This window comes from Pristiophorus japonicus, chromosome 16, assembly GCF_044704955.1.
Source record: "Pristiophorus japonicus isolate sPriJap1 chromosome 16, sPriJap1.hap1, whole genome shotgun sequence".
Classification (NCBI taxonomy): Eukaryota; Metazoa; Chordata; class Chondrichthyes; family Pristiophoridae; genus Pristiophorus; species Pristiophorus japonicus.
In genome coordinates this window covers 17,453,015-17,471,374 of record NC_091992.1, presented here as the reverse complement: position 1 = coordinate 17,471,374, position 18,360 = coordinate 17,453,015, and the positions used below count along the sequence as shown (strand labels likewise).

The window sequence follows — 18,360 nt, the reverse complement described above, 5'->3', positions numbered from 1 at the left end:
CCTGCTCCTATTTCTTATGTCCTTATGGTCTTAATTTTTTTTAAATCGAGTCTAGAATACAGTGCTATGGTGAGCCGGAGCACCAACACATGGTGCCAGGGCACTGAGAAACATATAGTCAGCGCCAACATTGCTACATGCCAAATCTTAGCTATGCTGTTGTGTGGAGAGAAACCTCACCATGAAAAATTCAGACCAAGAATCAGCCCCAGGCCACCACGTTCTGAGACCATGTCAGAGACCCAAGGACTGCAGACAGAAAAACAAAACAAAACGCAAGACAAATCCACAAAGATTGCCGGCTTAAAAAGTCTCGATAGAAGTACTTTCAGTCTCCCTTTTGTGGCTCAATGGACAGATGCATCACAGGCTGTGGTTCCTGGTCCATAGAAACTCAGACTAGGGAGGGGCAACAAAAAAAAAGCAGCCTTGCTTTCGGCTCCTGATAGTTAGCCAGTGACCCCTCTGAGAATGTGCACATATTGTGGATGTTGGACAAGGACAGGAGGAAAGACTTGCATTTATATAGCGCCTTTCACAATCTCAGGATGTCCCAAAGTGCTTTACAGCCAATGAAGCACTCCTAAAGTCTCGTCACTGTTGTAATGAAGGAAATGCAGCAGCAAATTTGCGCACAGCAAGCGACCACAAACATGGCCAGATGATCGTTTTTTTTTTTAAAGTGGTGTTGGTTTAGAGATAAATATTGGCCAGGACACCGGGGATAACTCCACTGTTCTTTTTGAAATAGTGCCAATGGGAACTTTTATGTCCACAAGAAAGCAGACGGGGCCTCGGTTTAACGGCTCATTCGAAACACGGATCAGGATCAGGTTCACACAACCTTTGATAACCGCTACGCTTTATCAGGAGGTAAATGGCATAAACGCAGACTCCATTTTTATCACTTTCAATTACCTTTGTTGTCCATTGGAAATTCAGATCACAAAGTTTGGAGAGAACATTGGGGTTACTAACGGCCACCATTAACTCTGCTAAGCTTTCCTTTCTCTGCTCCTCTCCAGAAGGCACTGACTCCCTGCTGGCTGCAGCTCAATTAATACCAGATACCTTCCAGTTTCTTGTCCCAAGTTGCTGTTGTGTGTGTGAGACACGCGCGCATTCACTGGGACTATCTCCATCAGCGTGCCTCTCGTCATTCCAAACCTTCACCAGCAAAGCCCTTGGTGGAGCTCCACTCAGCTGCTCTTTCACAGGCAGTGTCCAAATTTGGCAAGTGCGCACAATAAAGATTGGTGGCACGATTACAACTGTGTTCTTCCTCAAACTGCTTTGTGCTTAGCAGGTTGAGTGCACAATCATCAACGGTGAGGATCAACCTGACTTTACGTAGGTCCTGCTCACTCCTTGGAAAGTTACTTTCTCGGTCATCCCACACTGCGTGGCTTTGTTTAATAACAATTCGGCAGTTAGAGTCCTTGTGCCTATCAGCATCCACATGATACACTTTGGAACATTATTGTACACCAGAGGCTTTTCATCACACCACCGGCACTTCCCTCAATCTATGCGAACGGAAACATTGTGACCCGATTGCAGAGAAGAAGTGAATATAAAGCAAGGGAGTTAACTTAGAAAAGTACTGGCTGTTGAGATGACAAATCTGAGGCACTGCAATGCTGGCTTAGGCCCACGATTTCTCACAGGGTGAGCTCACAGTCGCAGCAAAGCTCTCGTAGTGAGGCAACGAGTGGAGATCAGGTAACATCCCCACTGGAACAGAGGGGTTAATCAGAGGTCCAGCTGCTCAACTACACCTCCCAGCAGTCAGCTACTGGGTCAGTGGTCTGTGGACAGGTTGTGGCGTTGGCAGAGGTAAGAAAACAAGGTTAACATAATAACTCAGACCGCCTACTTCCACCTCTGTAACATCGCCCGTCTCTGCCCTTGCCTCAGCTCATCCGCTGCTGAAGCCCTCATCCATGCCTTTGTGACCTCTAGACTTGACTATTCCAACGCATTCCTGGCTGGCCTCCCACATTCAACTCTACGTAAACTAGAGGTGATCCAAAACTCGGCTGCCCGTGTCCTAACTCACACCAAGTCCCACTCACCCCTGTGCTCGTTGATCTACATTGGCTTCCGGTTAAGCCATTAAATAACCGCCTCGATTTCAAAATTCTCAACCTTGTTTTCAAATCCCTCCATGGCTTCGTCCCTCCCTATCTCTGCAATCTCCTCCAGCCCCAGAACTATCCCCCACCCCACCCCCTCAGAGATGCCTGTGCTCTTCTAATTCTTCCCTCCTGAGCATCCCTGATTAGAATCGCTCAATCATTGGTGGCCGTGCCTTTTGTTGCCTGGGCCCCAAGCTCTGGAACTCCCTGCCTAAACCTCTCCATCTCTCTACCTCTCTTTCCTCCTTCAAGACGCTCCTTAAAACCTACCTCTTTGACCAAGCCTGCGCTAATCTTTACTTATGCAGCTCGATGTCAAATTTTTAGGGCATAATATTCCTGTGAAGCACCTTGGGACGTTTCACTACGTTAAAAGCGCTATATAAATAAAAGTTGTTGTTGTAATGCCGTTATTTTTATATAGTTTTTTAAAATCACGGCGAGAAGCTTAACCATTTTATGTTGTGCTACTGGCCGGAGACTGATAGCTGTGGAATACAATTCACAGCTAGCAATATCCATGTTATAAAGCAGGCTGGTTATGATCCATAATCTGGGCATCATAAGCTCTGTTTCTGGCCATTAATGGCTCATGCCTGTGGTATCTCACCCGGACAGCTCATAATCTGTGGCATAAAGATAAAAGCAAGACTTTCATTTATACCTTTCACAACCTCAGCATGTCCCAAAGCACTTTAAAACCAATAAAGTGATCTTAAAGTGTACTCACTGCAGGAAACGCAGCAGCCAATTAGTGCACAGCAAGCTCCCACAATCAGCAATTCAATAAATGACCAGATCACATACTTTAGGTGTTGGTTGAAGGCTAAATGTTGGCCGGGACACTGGGAGAACTCCCCTGCTCCTCTTCGAATAGTGCCATAGAATCTTTTACGTCCACCTGAGAGGGCGGACAGGGCCTCAGTTTAACGCCTCATCGGAAAGACGGCACCTCCAACAGTGCAGCATTCTGTCAGTACTGCACTGGAGTGTCAGCTTGGATTATGTGCTCAAGTGGGACTTGACCACACAACTTTGCCATCATGGTGTGGCATCAAGTGGAGGCCAAATACCTCCCTACCAGAAAGGAGGGAAAGGCAAGAGACCATGTCATCCTGGCTACTTTAAGATGCACCTCTCAGCAGTCAGCTACTGAGCAGCAGAAGCCAAACTGCATTGCAGCAACTCAAAGAAATGTGTAATTGCGCTCTTCATACCAGCTTTTTACCTTACAGACCGTGACATCATCGATTTCAGGAGCCTTTGTGTTCTTCATCACAATGAGAAAGGTCTGCAGAGACACAGCTTTGTACTGTTCCTCCAGGTAAAGCTGTCCAGGTACACTATCAGCAAGAAATGGAGGCAACTTATTAGTGCATTATGCACCCCAATAGCCTGCATGTATTACGGATATAGATTCTCAATTTATAATAAAGCTACTGCAGTCAATGAGGTGTGAATTTATTCCCCCCTTTCTAGGAGAATCGTTTAAAGTGCTTTTATATTATGCTGGTGTTATTGGCAACTTATGTGCGAGGTGCATGAAGCTGGCAACGGCAGGACAGATAAGACTGCCAAATTTGCTATGGCCAACTGCCACGAACACACAGGTCTTTAAGGCTCCTCGGGAATGAAGGATGTTTCTATAGCATCAGGTGGTGCAGGGGGATGCAGAGTTGGAATATGGAACAGGTACATGTTCCACCTGGTCTCCGTCCCTTTACACAGGCAGAATTGAACTGAATTTTTAAGGAATGGTGATCAATATTGCTTGCTACGAATGCATCCGCTAACCCGTCAACACAATGCATATCGGTGAAATCTTCTCCTGTTCCCCCCCCGCCCCCGCTGCACACACCCCCGCCACCCAACCCACCCACACACCCCCCCACCCCCACAACCCCCCCCACACACCCACCCCACCCCCACAACCCCTCCCCACCCCACCCCCCACACACAACTCCACCCCACCCACACACAACCCCACCCCACACACAACCCCACCCCACCCCCCCCACACACAACCCCACCCCCACCTCACCCCCCCATACACAACCCCACCTCACCCCCCCCACACACAACCCCACCTCACCCCCCACACACACAACCCCACCCCACCCCCCCCCACACACACAACCCCACCCCACCCCCCCCCATACACAACCCCACCTCATCCCCCCATACACAACCCCACCTCACCCCCCCCACACAACCCCACCTCACCCCCCACACACAACCCCACCTCACCCCCCCACCCCACCCCCCCCACACACAACCCCACCCCACCCCCCCCACACACAACCCCACCCCACCCCCCCCACACACAACCACATCCCACCCCCCCCACACACAACCCCACCCCACCCCCCCCACACACAACCCCACCCCACCCCCCCCACACACAACCACATCCCACCCCCCCCCCACACACAACCACACCCCACCCCCCCCCACACAACCACACCCCACCCCCCCCACACACAACCACACCCCACCCCCCCCACACACAACCACACCCCACCCCCCCCCACACACAACCACACCCCACCCCCCCCCACACAACCACACCCCACCCCCCCCACACACAACCACACCCCACCCCCCCCACACACAACCACACCCCACCCCCCCCACACACAACCACACCCCACCCCCCCCACACACAACCACACCCCACCCCCCCCCACACACAACCACACCCCACCCCCCCCCACACACAACCACACCCCACCCCCCCCCCCACACACAACCACACCCCACCCCCCCCCCCACACACAACCACACCCCCCCCCCCCACACACAACCACACCCCCCCCCCCACACCCCTGATGTAGCTAGTACACACTGCAGCCAAGATGCACTGGGACAACTCACCAAGGCTTCTTCGACAGCACCTTCCCAAACCCGTGGCCTCCACCACCTATAAGGACAATGGCAGCAGGCACATGGGAACACCACCACCTCCAAGTTCCCCTCCAAGAGGGGGAGCAAATGTAAGTCTTTCTTTCTTTCTTTCTTTCAAGTCACAGACATACCTGACTTGGAAACATTCATCGTCGCTGGGTCAATATTCCCAGAGCTCCCTCCCTAACAGCACTGTGGGAGCACCTTCACCACACGGACTGCAGCTCAAGGCGGCTCACCACCACCTTCTCAAGGGCAATTGGGGATGGGCAATAAATGCTGGCCTTGCCAGTGACACCCACATCACTCGAATGAATAAATAAAATACAAAATTGCTCTGGCATATCCAGGCATGATTTCGTAGTCAATGGGCAGAAAATACAATTCTACATTCCCAGTAACACAGCGGTGGGTTCAAACAATTCTCCAGCTTGACCACTAGATGGAGCATCGCACTTTGACAGGTCAGAGCAGTGAATCACTGAGGTAAGCAGGTTGTTTCATTCTGCTACAAACTCATCTCCTGCCAGCCAACCATGGAGAAGCTTTGACGATGGTCTTTGGAGAAGAACTCCCCTAAATTATATCCATCCCTTCTTTCCTTCTGCCCTTCCATTGCCTAAAATAGCACAGGCCAGTGAGGAAAATAAGGGATTTAAGGGTTTGATGTTTGTTAAATTATGAATTAACCCACGTCAGAGTATGTAAGATTTGAAAGTCTACCAAAGACAGAGGTTGGCCATGCAGTGCACAGCAGCTCGTCGCAAGTCCACATCTGGCTGTGTCGGTGCACTGAGCTGCAGCAAGATTCCGTTTTTTCCAAGCAGGTCTGGAAGGAACTGGAAGAAAATACAAAATAGAAATCACATCTCGGATCTGTCAGCAACCTTAACTGAATCGAGTTACAGATCTGTGTACATAAGAACATAAGAAATAGGGGCAGGAGTAGGCCATTTGGCCCTTCAAGCCTGCTCCGCCATTCAATAAGATCATGCCTTATTGCCCTGTTCAAAAGGTCTACAAGGCAACTAAAAAAAATAAAACTACTTTGGACCACAGTAATGCAGACATAAAACTGGGAAATGCAGGAAATAGGCCACAGGCCCGTCAGCATTTGCAAAGTCAGGGTGCTATTTTAGCTGGGGACCCCACCCCCACCCCACCCCCCCACCCCACCACACCACCCCACCCCCCCATCCTCCCACCACCCACCCCACCCCACCCCACCCCACCCCCCCACCCCACCACCCCCACCCCACCACCCCCACCCCACCCCACCACCCCCACCCCACCCCACCACCCCCCCCTCACCCCACCAACCCCACCCCACCCCCCCACCACCCCACCCCACCACAAGTAGAAAATGTCTCCTGGTGGTGCGGGAACACAAGGATCTCTGTCAGACTTGTGGTACAATCCCACCTGGGTTCCCACCTTGTTTAAATTGCGCAGAAAATCCAAATTTGGGGTGAGAGTACTTCTTCCACCTGTCCCTCCTCGTGTGATGCCAACAGTTTTGGGAGTGTGTCTGGGAGAGTTGCTGGGTTTCCCCGTGACCGCTACCAGGAGCTCCCAGGTAGGACCGGCAGGAGTATGTCAGCTGAAGGCTCTGATATTGCGCCATTTCTCAAAAAGGTCCTTCTGTTTCATCAATGGGAAAATGTCAAAGAATTCCAACCAATCCAGCCCCATAGTTTCCCCTCTCGGAGTAACAAGGCGTGGTTCTGGGTTTCTGTTGTCTTCCAAGGGCTCGATATCGCCATCCCCCCACCCCCCCGGATTTGGGATGGCATCACCTTGGGAATGTAGTGGTGGAGGGCGGGTATCACAACAGCCCTGTAGACCATGAGCTTGGTGGCAGATTTGAGGGCCTGATCTTCGAACAGTCTTTTCCTCAGGCGGCTGAAGGCTGCACTGGCGCACTGGAGGTGGTGTTGAATCTCATCGTCGATATCTGCCCTTGTTGATCACAGGCTCTCAAAGTATGGAAAGTGGTCCACGTTGTCCAGAGCCACACCGTGGATCTTGATGACTGGGGGGGGGGGGCAGTGCTGTGTGGCGGGGACAGGCTGGTGGAGGACATTTGTCTTACGGATGTTTAGTCTAATGCCCATGCTTTTGTACGCCTCCGTGAAAATGATGACTATGACTTGGAGTTCAGACTCTGAATGTGTGCAGACGCATGCGTCGTCCGCGTACTGCAGTTCAACGACAAAGGCGACGAAGGTTGAACAGGTTCCCACTGGTTCTGTAGTTTAGTTCCACTTCAGTGGGGAGCTTGCTGAGTGTGAGGTGGAGCATTGCAGCGAGGAAGATTGAGGAGAGGGTTGGCGCGATGACACAGCCCTGCTTGACCCCATTCCGGACGTGGATTGGGTCTGTAATGGATCCATTGGTCAAGATCACGGCTTGCATGTCGTCGTGGAGTGACAAACTTTTTGAGGCAGCCGAAACGAAGATCGCTGGAGAAATACCACCAACGACGTCTCCACAAGATCCAGCAAATCCTCTGGGAGGACAGATGCACCAACATTAGCGTCCTCGACCAGGCCAACATCCTCAGCATCGAAGCACTGACCACTGGACCAGCCCCGCTGGGCGGGCCACATTGTCTGCATGCCTGACACAAGATTCCCAAAGCAAGCGTTCTACTCGGAACTCCTACACAGCAAGCGAGCCCAAGGTGGGCAGAGGAAACGTTTCAAGGACACCCTCAAAGCCTCCTTGATAAAATGCAACATCCCCACCGACACCTGGGAGTCCCTGGCCAAAGACCGCCCTAAGTGGAGGAAGTGCATCCGGGAGGGCGCTGAGCACCTCGAGTCTCGTCGCCGAAAGCATGCAGAAAACAAGCGCAGGCAGCGGAAGGAGCGTGCGGCAAACCAGTCCCACCCACCCTTTCCTTCAACCACTGTCTGTCCCACCTGTGACAAAGTCTGTGGCTCTCGTATTGGACTGTTCAGTCACCTAAGAACTTTTCTTTTTTAAAGAGTGGAAGCAAGTCTTCCTCGCTTTTGAGGGACTGCCTATGATGCTGATGAGTAGTGATGGACGGAGGTCCTGCCCTGCCACACCACAAAGGCCCAGTTCAGATAAACAGTCTCCGCCTGAAACATTAGCCTGACTTTTTTTGTTTCAGATGCTGACAGACCTGCTGTGTTTATTGCGGATTTTCAGCATTTTCAATTTTTTTCCCCCCCCGTCTCCATGGTAACACTGAAAACTGGTTGGACAGGAGTTCAATAACGATCATTATTAATATGAACAGGTAAACCAAAATCACTGCATCTGAATTTTTTTTTTAAACCCATGTCGAATTTCTCTCCTCATCTCCTGAATGTGTTCAAAGATCCGTAAAGCGCAGGAGGCCATTTGTCCCATCATGTCTGCGCCGGCTCTTAGAAAGAGCTATCCGATTAGTCCCACTCCACTGCTTGATCCCCATACCCCTGCAATTTTTTCTTTTTTAATTATATACCCAGTTCCCTTTTGAAAGTTACGCCTGAATCTGCTTCCACCACCCTTTCAGGCAGCACAGTACAGATCATAACTTGCTGTGTAACATCATTTCTCCTCATCTCCCCTCTGGTTCTATGACTCACTTAACTTAACACAGACCAGGATTCAAACCTGCAATTCCCCTGGTCTACATGGCTCTGCTCCACCCTGTCTTAACCACCAGAGAAGGCCTTTGCTCTTGAACAAAAAAACTCAAACGTACCTTCTGGCACCGCGGCCCATTGGCATAGACAAGAGCAGCCACCGCCTGCAGTATTTCCACATGAGTCCAGGAGTTGCACTGCTGCAGCGCTCGGATGCAGTAGGAGAGAAGAAGTTCCAAGCTCTGCTCATCCACCGTCACCTTGGGACAACAACAACAACTTTTATTTATATAGCACCTTTAACGTAGTAAAACGTCCCAAGGAGCTTCACAGCAGCGTTATGACAAAGTAGATGAATTTGACACCGAGCCACACAAGAAGAAATTACGGCAGATGAGCAAAAGCTCGGTCAAAGAGGTAGGTTTTAAGCAGCACCTTAAAGGAGGAAAGAGAGGTAGAGAGACGGAGAGGTTTAGGGAGGGAGTTCCAGAGCTTGGGGCCTAGGCAGCTGAAGGCACGGCCACCGATGGTTGAGCAGTTATAATCAGGGATGCTCAAGAGGGCAGAATTTGAGGAGCGCAGACATCTCGTGGGGTTGTGAGACTGGAGGAGATTACAGGAGATGAGGAGGGGCGAGGCCATGGAGGGATTTGTAAACAAGAATGAGAATTTTGAAATCGAGGCGTTGCTTAACCGGGAGCCAATGAAGGTCAGCAAAATAAATAAGTTCTCCAAGTGTCTTGGCCAACATTCCTCCCTCAACCAACTGCACTGAAAAAAGATTGGCTGGCCACCTGACAGCTCTATGAAAGAGCTATCCACTTAATTCCCACTCCATACCCTTAAAAAAAAAAATCTGGACGTATTTAGCCACTTCCCTTTTAAAAGCTATTGGGGATTATTCATTATTCTTCCACCACTGCTCCTAATAGGGAATTCCATGTCTTAACAGCCCGCTACAGAAATGGAACATCTTCTGGCTTCTCCCCTTGTTCTGTTGGGGGCGGGACTTCTAGGCTGGGCAATAAAAGTCCTGGCCCGGAAGGTTACCACCCCGATCGGGGCGTGGGGACATTTCGGCCCCCATGTTTCTCCAGTCTTTGTTGCAACTCAGGGAGCAGCCTCATAACTCCTTTCTCATAGATACTTCTACCAAGTGGCCATGTTTCAAGTGCAAGCTTTTTGGAGGGGTGGGGGGGGAGGGGTGCAGGAAATGAAAGGGAAGGACACCACGGCAGAGCCCCATCATGTCCTAATTCACATTCACGCACAGATGCTTTTCAGCAGGGTTCACAGGCGCAGAAACGTGGCTGATTTTTTTTCCTTCTTCTGAGTCCAGGGTCCAATCGTAAAACCCCTATATCCACCATGGCAGAAGTCAGCCAACTCAGCACAGAGCGGGGATTGAATCTGTGGCTTTACATAATCAGGATGGCTCAGTTCCACTGCACTGTGTATTTACCAACTAAGCCACCAGGGTAGCCCTTTAACATCATTTCCCAGCCCCTCGGGCCTGTTCTGCCATTCAATGAGATCATAGCTGATCCATATCCTAACTCCATCCACCCTCCTTTGCTCCATATCCCCGAATACCCTTGGATATCTATATCCATTCCATTCACTCCTATTAGCGTTTACTCGGACTCCAATAAAACAAACATTTTTCTGTCTGTCTTCAATCAGTTCAACAAGATATCGGAGTATAGATAATCGAGAAGAGGGGGTTGGCAGGGAATTAAACAGTTAAACGCAAAAAAGGGGTTTTAGGATTAGGTTGCAAATAGCAGCGATGGGTTTTATTGACATTCATACCTGTAAGCGGTTGAGCAAATGGTGGATTAGTTGACACATTTTGCTTACGAGGTGTTCCTGGTTCAACTGGACGAGTCGACAGGCTTGGACGAGTAAGGAACACACATCCTGCAATTGGAAAGGAGACCAGGGAAAGATGAGGCCAAAGACTTCTTAGAGCAGCTAACAGAGCGCTCAATTCACTCATTCTCACAACAACAACTTTACTTTATATAGTGCCTTTAACGTCGTAAAATGTCCCAAGGTGCTTCACAGCAGTGATATAAGACAAAACAGATAAATTTGACACCGAGTCACAGAAGAAGAAATTACAGCAGGTGACTAAAAGCTTGGTCAAAGAGGTAGGTTTTAAAGGAGCGTATTAAAAGGAGGAGAGGGGTAGGGAGGCTGAGAGGTTTAGGAAGGGAGTTCCAGAGCTTAGGGCCTTGGCAGTTGAAGGCACGGCCACCAATGGTTGAGCAGCTATAATCAGCGATGCTCAAGAGGGCAAAATTTGAGGTTGAATGGTCATTTATAATTTGCATATATGCAGATTCAGAAACCCACGGCAACAGTGAGAACGCCTGACTGAGCTACCAATACTGCACTGAAGGGCTTCATGCCCCTTCAGATTACATGTTGTTGGCAGTATATTGAGACGGTTCACACTAATTGCCTTTCAGCAGCTTGAACCGATGTCCATGTCAAAATTGAAATTGTAGTTTTCTGATTTTACTCATCTATATTAGATACTATCTTATATACTTCTGGAAGGTATCTGCTTAATCACCTCCTTTAACACATAGCTCTTTTAGTGCAATGACATTTAGAATGTAAAATTTACTGGCTGCCATTTAGCCAGCAGCAGTGACAACCCACATTCTGCTGAGTTTCCTGATCTGCCACTGATACCTCTTGGCCTTCTCAATGTCCCGAGCTTGTTCAGTGTTCCAGTGTGCTTATGTTGTGACGCAGGTTTGCATCGTGACGCAAGTGCACGTTCCCTCCCCAGGCTAGGAATTTTTTTATTTTTTTTAATGCAAGAAATTTTCACTTTCCTCTACAGCAGAAGTTCCCAGTCAATGCTTCCAACGTTTCAATACGAGCTGGTTGGAGGAGGTCGGTTAGAAAAACGGAGATCTGGTCTTCTGTATGTGTTGACTCTCCATTTTCTAAACTGACATCCCCCAATGTGCCGACAGCAGAACAGAAGCACCAGACAGTATATACTCAGGAGTTTTCCCTTGTGTCCTGGCCAATATTTATCCCTCAACCAAAATCACTAAAAACAGATTACCTGGTCACAGTGCTGTTTGTGGGAGCTTGCTGTGCACAAATTGGCTGCTGCGTTTTCTGCATTACAATGGTAACTACACTTCAAAAAGTATTTCATTGGCTGTAAATGGGGTACTGAGGTTGCATGTTCAGCCATGAACTCATTGAATGGTGGAGCAGGCTCGAAGGGCCGAATGGCCTACTCCTGCACCTAGTTTCTATGAAAACCGCCTTGAGACATCCGGAGGTCGTGAAAGGCGCTATATAAATGCAAGTCGTTCTTTCTTTTCATTCATATACTCTGTACAGTACATGCTCATGTACACCAGGCAGTACATGCCCATATACACTGGACCGTGTGCGTGTAAAAGATTGAATTTACATTTTCTTCAGTGGAACATTGGCAATGGACAGGGAGAGACGGTGACTCATAGATGAAGGTCTGGCATCGCTCTTTCAAAACCCATTTAAATATAAAAGTGCCCTTAATAATAAATGATGACCAGAAATAGATGTGAAGTTTTTTTGTATTTTTAATGAAACAATTATTCAGTAAGGTCGCCAGGCTTAGCTCGTGTGATGCTCTCAATTCATCACAACAACGCTGTTAGCATGCATGATTTTGTTAGCTACTGTTTGATTATGCGCTGTTGTATATGTGTGTGAGCCAAAAGTGAAAAATATTCTTTCTTCTTTGTCTCTCTCATTCAGGGTGCAAAATCGATACACAGTTAACACAATCAAGAGTGTTTTGCAACTGTGCCTCAAATGTCTCCCTTCACAGCACCTGCACTGGAAGACCAGAGACCATTAGTACTGAACCCGAGAGTTATACAGCGCAAACCACGCACTCCAGGCACAACCCGAGTTTGCAAGTACAAAATCTGTAGCTGTACTGCTTCCACAGTTGAAAGGAGATGTGGTATAAAAATTTCACTTGCTCACCATTCCACTTTGGGGATGGAGTATAAAAGCAGGGAAGTCCTGCTACAACTGTACAGGGGATTGGTGAGACCACACCTAGAGTACTGCGTACAGTTTTGGTCTCCTTATTTAAGGAGGGATATACTTGCATTGGAGGCAAGAAGGTTCATGATGTTGATTCTTGAGATGAAGGGGTTGACTTATGAAGAAAGGTTGAGCAGGTTGGGCCTATACTCATTGAAGTTTAGAAGAATGAGAGGTGATCTTATTGAAACACAGAAGATACTGAGGGGGCTCGACAAGGTAGATGCAGAGAGTATGATTCCCCTCGTGGGGGAATCTAGAACTAGGGAGGCAGAGTTTCAGAATAAGGGGTCGCCCATTTAGAACTGAGATGAGGAGGAATTTCTTCTCTCAGGGGGTCGTAAGTCTGTGGAATTCTCTGCCCCAGAGAGCTGTGGAGGCTGGGTCATTGAATATATTTAAGGTGGGGAAGATAGATTTTGGAACGATAAGGGAGTAAAGGGTTATGGGGAGCGGGCAGGGAAATGGAGCTGAGTCCATGATCAGATCAGCCATGATCTTATTAAATGGCACAGCAGACTCGAGGGGCCAAATGACCTATGCCTGCTCCTATTTCTGATGTTCTTAACCGAATTCCTAGTGAAAGCACTCATGTTCCCAGCATTCTGTATCACAAGGCCTGTACATTGTGTGTCACTTGATTGAAAAATCCTAATAACCCCACTTTAATAAATAAGGTGTTGGCCTCTGATCAGTGTAACTCAGTTCAATACCTTGCTGACTTCACTCCTATGATACTTGAGTTTACTAGCTGGGCAGTTACTAATCCATTAGTATTGGATCCTAGCACCGTATATTAATGAAAAGTAACACTTCACAGGATTTAGACGCGATATGTAAGCAGATTAGATGTTTTTTGCCATAGTGATACGCACACACAGTATGTATCGAACACTTTATTTGGAGAACTAGGGAGAAAAGGGACTCCCGACACACATTATTTTGATGTCACTTTAAACTTGATTGACTATGTGGGGGGAGCCCCTGCAGGTGTTGACACACTCTCAAAACACAGCTACCCAAAGGGAAATGATGCTTTCAGTGCAGAAAGTGTTTTACTGTATAAATCAGCATACAGTAACAGATATAGCTAATGAGTTAGCAAGTAGAGAAACAATATAGAATACAGAATTCTCAAGATGCAGTGCTTCCCGCATACGGTACATACAATATCGGGTCTGGTAACCCTATGAAGCCTTCACAGGGATCTCAGTGCACAGTTTTAAAACCTATACCTTACAGTAAGCCTATAATGGATTTTCCACAATTCTCAACTCATTACAACAACAACAACTTGTATTTATATAACGCCTTTAACATAGCGAAACACCCCAAGGCGCTTCACAGGTTAGTGATGTAGCACCTGCTCCTTGGGTACAAGGAAGAGGCAGGCAGCATGCAAGTGTACTGACGTGTTGTGCCAGCGTGGTAAGGTATAGGTTTGCTGCCAATTCCCCATGAAGCAAGTCCCGGGTCACAGTTTTGCTTCCTGTTAATGCTGCAGATAAAATGGAAGTGCAACCCAAGTCTGGAGTCAGGGCCCAATCTGACACTGGAGGAAAGCTGAGTTAGTCCTGAAGACGATGACCAAAAACAGATCATCCATGTTCTGGCGAACATCACCAAAAATAGGTTAACTGGTCATTCATCTCTGCTGCTTTCTGCAAGATGTTGCTGGTGCAAACGGCCTCCATCTTTGCCTAAATGTATTTGTTGTACAAAGTGCTTTGAAATATTTTGACATGAAAGAGGGTGCAGAGAAGATTTTCAAGGATGATGCCAGAAATGCGAGGGCATACATATCAGGAAAGGATGAACAGGCTGGGTCTCTTTTCTCTTGGGAAAAAAAGGCTGAGGGTTGACCGAATAGAGGTCTTTAAAATTATGAAAGGTTTTCATACAGAATGTTTCCACTTGTGGGGAAGAGCATAACTAGAGGCCATCAATATTAGATAGTCACCAAGAAATCCAATAGGGAATTTAGAAGAAACTTCTTTACCCAGAGAGTGGTGAGAATGTGGAACTCGCTACCACAGGGAGTGGTTGAGGCGAATAGTATCGATGCATTTAAGGGGAGGCTAGACAAGCATATGAGGGAGAAGGGAATAGAGGGTTATGCAGATAGAATTAGATGAGGAAAGACGAGAGGAGGCTCGAGTGGAGCATAAACGGCGGTGTGGACTGGCTGGGCCAAATGGCCTGTTTCTGTGCCGTATATCCGATGTAATCCTATATATAAATACAAGTATTATTATTAGAATCTAACCATCAGCCCCATAATGTAGTAACATTTCTGAAATGAAAACGCCCAAATTTCAGTTTGGGAATTAGGAAGGCCCATAATGCAGGTTTTTTGAAAATGTGAATGCTACAACTAAGCATGCTTGGTTGTAAGCCTGCTCCCTGCAGTGCATCCTCTGCCTCAGGGCACGGGAACTGGACCCCAACTCTTCAATGAGTCCACCAGTAATTGGATGCCTTGTGAGACCCCAGCCGGCTCTGTAGAACTGATGGCACCGAGACTGCAGGTCAGGTACAGAGAACTATCGGAGGAGATCTATCAAAGGTTGCAGTGATGGGAGAAGATTGTAAACACATTACAGCTAAACAATGTTCAACAATAACAGCAACTGTTTGCATCATGTGACAGCAGAGGCTCAGTTGGTAGCACCCTCGACTCTCAAGTCAGAAGGTCGTGGTCCCACTCCAGAGACAAAAATCTAGGCTGACACTCCAGTGCAGTGCTGAGGGAGCGCTGCACTGTCGGAGGTGCCGTCTTTCACATGAGACGTTACACCGAGGCCCCGTCTGCTCTCTCAGGTGGACATTAAGCCAATGGTCTCATAAAACATCCATGGCACCATTTCGAGGAAGAGCAGAGGTGTTATCCCCAGTGTACTGACCAATATTTATCCCTCAATCAACATCACTAAAATATTATCTGGTTATCATCACATTGCTGTTTGTGGGAGCTTGCTGTGCGCAAATTGGCTGCCACATTTCCTACATTACAACAGTGACTACAGTTCAAAAAGTACTTCATTGGCTGTTAAGCGCTTTGGGACACCCGGTGATCATGAAAGTCATTATATAAATGCAAGTCTTTCTTTCTATTTATATTATGCCTTTAATGTAGAAAATTGTCGCAAGGCGCTTCACAAAAGCACAATCAAAAAATGATTGCTGAGCCAAAGAACAAGATATTAGGATATAAAGGATTAATATTGGCAAGCTGGCAGTGAATTGAAGCAGCAATGCAGCACACCCAAGTGATAAAGTTCAGGTTTATGTCTGAGCATCTGCAACCAGTCGCTCTCGTTGTCAACAACACGGTTATGAGAAGATGCTGAATAGAGACCAAGAAGGGAACACAAGTAAGTAAGACAATCAGGATCAGTACTCCTGGCCTAAGTTCCTGGTGGCTGGATACATAGCAGTTTTGGCTGGGGTCTGCAAGTGGGTCTCCAGCCCACCATCTCCACGGCGAAGGAGCGTGGCATGAGGAGAGCTCAGGATGTAAAAAAAGGGGGGAAGTTAACAAAACATACATATACCAACAACAAAAACAGGCAGTGAAAATTAAACACCCCTCCAAAAAACTGGACCATTCCAGCAATGATCGAAAGATACAGGCAACGCGAGACAGATAGCTTTACCCTACAGTAGTCTTCATCCCTCAGTTATGTAAAATGTGATGGGAGGTCCCCGATTGTCCAATTATACAATTGTGTATTGGTTGCAGTCCTAAAAGGATGACAAGCAGGAACAAAGTTGCTTCAATTGCTGCTTCAATTCACTGCCAGCTTGCCAGGAGCAGTGTGTTTCTCGGGGTGGGGGGGGGGGGGGGAGAGACACAGATTGGGGTGGGGGGGGGAAATCGGCGGGGAGAGGGGGAACTCCAGGAAGACGGGATCACGTTCTTCCCACCCCCTGGTGCATGTGTTACAAGGGACATCGTTGGGGTATGGATGAAATCTAGAAGTCATGACACGGTCATTATTCACTTCATACCCAATAAACCGGTTAACAATCCGCACACAATGCCCCATCTATGGCCCAGGGTTTAGGGGTAAGGGCATGTACTTGCGCTTGGGTCAGGGTTTTCGGATGTGGGTAAGGGACTTCGGCTGGAACTTGGTGGCTTTTGGGGAGATCTATCCTCTGTGGCTTCTAAAGTCAAAATGGATCCAATTACAACTTGGAAAGTCAGTCAGAACTTGGGCTGGGCAGTTCCAGTTACACATTCCTGAGGAACTTCAGGGTTTGACTTATCCTCCAAGGGGACCAATCAGTAATAGGTCATGTGAAAATGGAGAGCCAATCAGAGAAACGGCTGCATTTCAGCTAGTACAAATAGACGCCTTTTTTTTCCTCTTTCCCATGGCAACTGGTGATGATTCCGCCATTCACATTCTATCTAGCCTCATCTTTTGTTTCCTCAGTGGTGCCATTACCATCTCATTTTTGTCCTTCCACCCCATCACAGACCTTTCCTTTTGTTCTTTCCTCCCCTCCCCCTTTCCCTGCCCCGGCACTTCCTCAAGAACCCGTTACATCTCGAACTTTTCCAGTTCTGACGAAGGGTCACAGGCCGGAAATGTTAACTCGGTTTCTCTCCACAGATGCTGCCTGACCTGCTAAGATTTCCAGCATTTTCTGTTTTTATTTCAGGTTCCAGCATCCGCAGTATTTTGCTTCTGTAAGGCGGTAAAGCTATTTTGGCTGCCCGATGAATATGAAGGTTGCCTTAATCTTCATCATCATCATCATAGGCAGTCCCTCGGAATCGAGGAAGACTTACTTCCACTCTAAAAGTGAGTTCCCAGGTGACTGTACAGTCCAATACGAGAATTACAGTCTCTGTCACAGGTGGGACAAACAGTCATTGAAGGAAAGGGTGGGTGGGGAGTCTGGTTTGCCGCACGCTCCTTCCGCTGCCTGCACTTGCTTTCTGCATGCTCTCGGTGACGAGACGAGATGCACTTCCTCCACTTAGGGCGGTCTTTGGCCAGGGACTCCCAGGTGTCAGTGGGGATGTTGCACTTCATCAGGGAGGCTTTGAGGGTGTCCTTGAAACATTTCCTCCGCCCACCTTGGGCTCGTTTGCCGTGAAGGAGTTCCAAGTAGAGTGCTTGCTTTGGGAGTTTTGTGTCAGGCATGCGAACAATGTGGCCCGCCCAGCAAAGCTGGTCGAGTGTGGTCAGTGCTTCAATGCTGAGGATCTTGGCCTGGTCAAGACGCTAACGTTGGTGCGTCTATCCTCCCAGGGGATTTGCAGGATCATGCGGAGACATCGTTGGTGTTATTTCTCCAGCAATTTGAGGTGTCTACTGTATGTAATCCATGTCTCTGAGCCATACAGGAGTGCGGGTATCACTACAGCCCTGTAGACCATGAGCTTGGTGGCAGATTTGAGGGCCTGATCTTCAAACACTCTTTTCCTCAGGCGACCGAAGGCTGCACTGGTGCACTGGAGGCGGTGTTGAACCTCGTCATCAATGTCTGCCCCTGTTGATAAGAGGCTCCCGAAGTATGGGAAGTGGTCCATGTTGTCCAGGGCCGCGCCTTGGATCTTGATGACTGGGGGCGGGTAGTGCTGTGTGGCGGGGACAGGCTGGTGGAGGACCTGTGTCTTACGGATG

General features: G+C 48.3%; 1 protein-coding gene across 1 annotated transcript in view; it reads right to left on the bottom strand.

Moving 5' to 3' along the window:
- Positions 1-18,360, bottom strand: part of heatr6 (HEAT repeat containing 6) — an 89,786-nt gene that overhangs the window by 54,504 nt on the left and 16,922 nt on the right. The window contains exons 2-5 of the mRNA XM_070857060.1: positions 10,457-10,564; positions 8,764-8,904; positions 5,766-5,881; positions 3,367-3,481 (exon numbers count right to left, since the gene is read on the bottom strand). Coding sequence (XP_070713161.1) covers positions 3,367-3,481; positions 5,766-5,881; positions 8,764-8,904; positions 10,457-10,564 — 480 coding nt within the window. The remainder of the gene's footprint in view (positions 1-3,366; positions 3,482-5,765; positions 5,882-8,763; positions 8,905-10,456; positions 10,565-18,360) is intronic.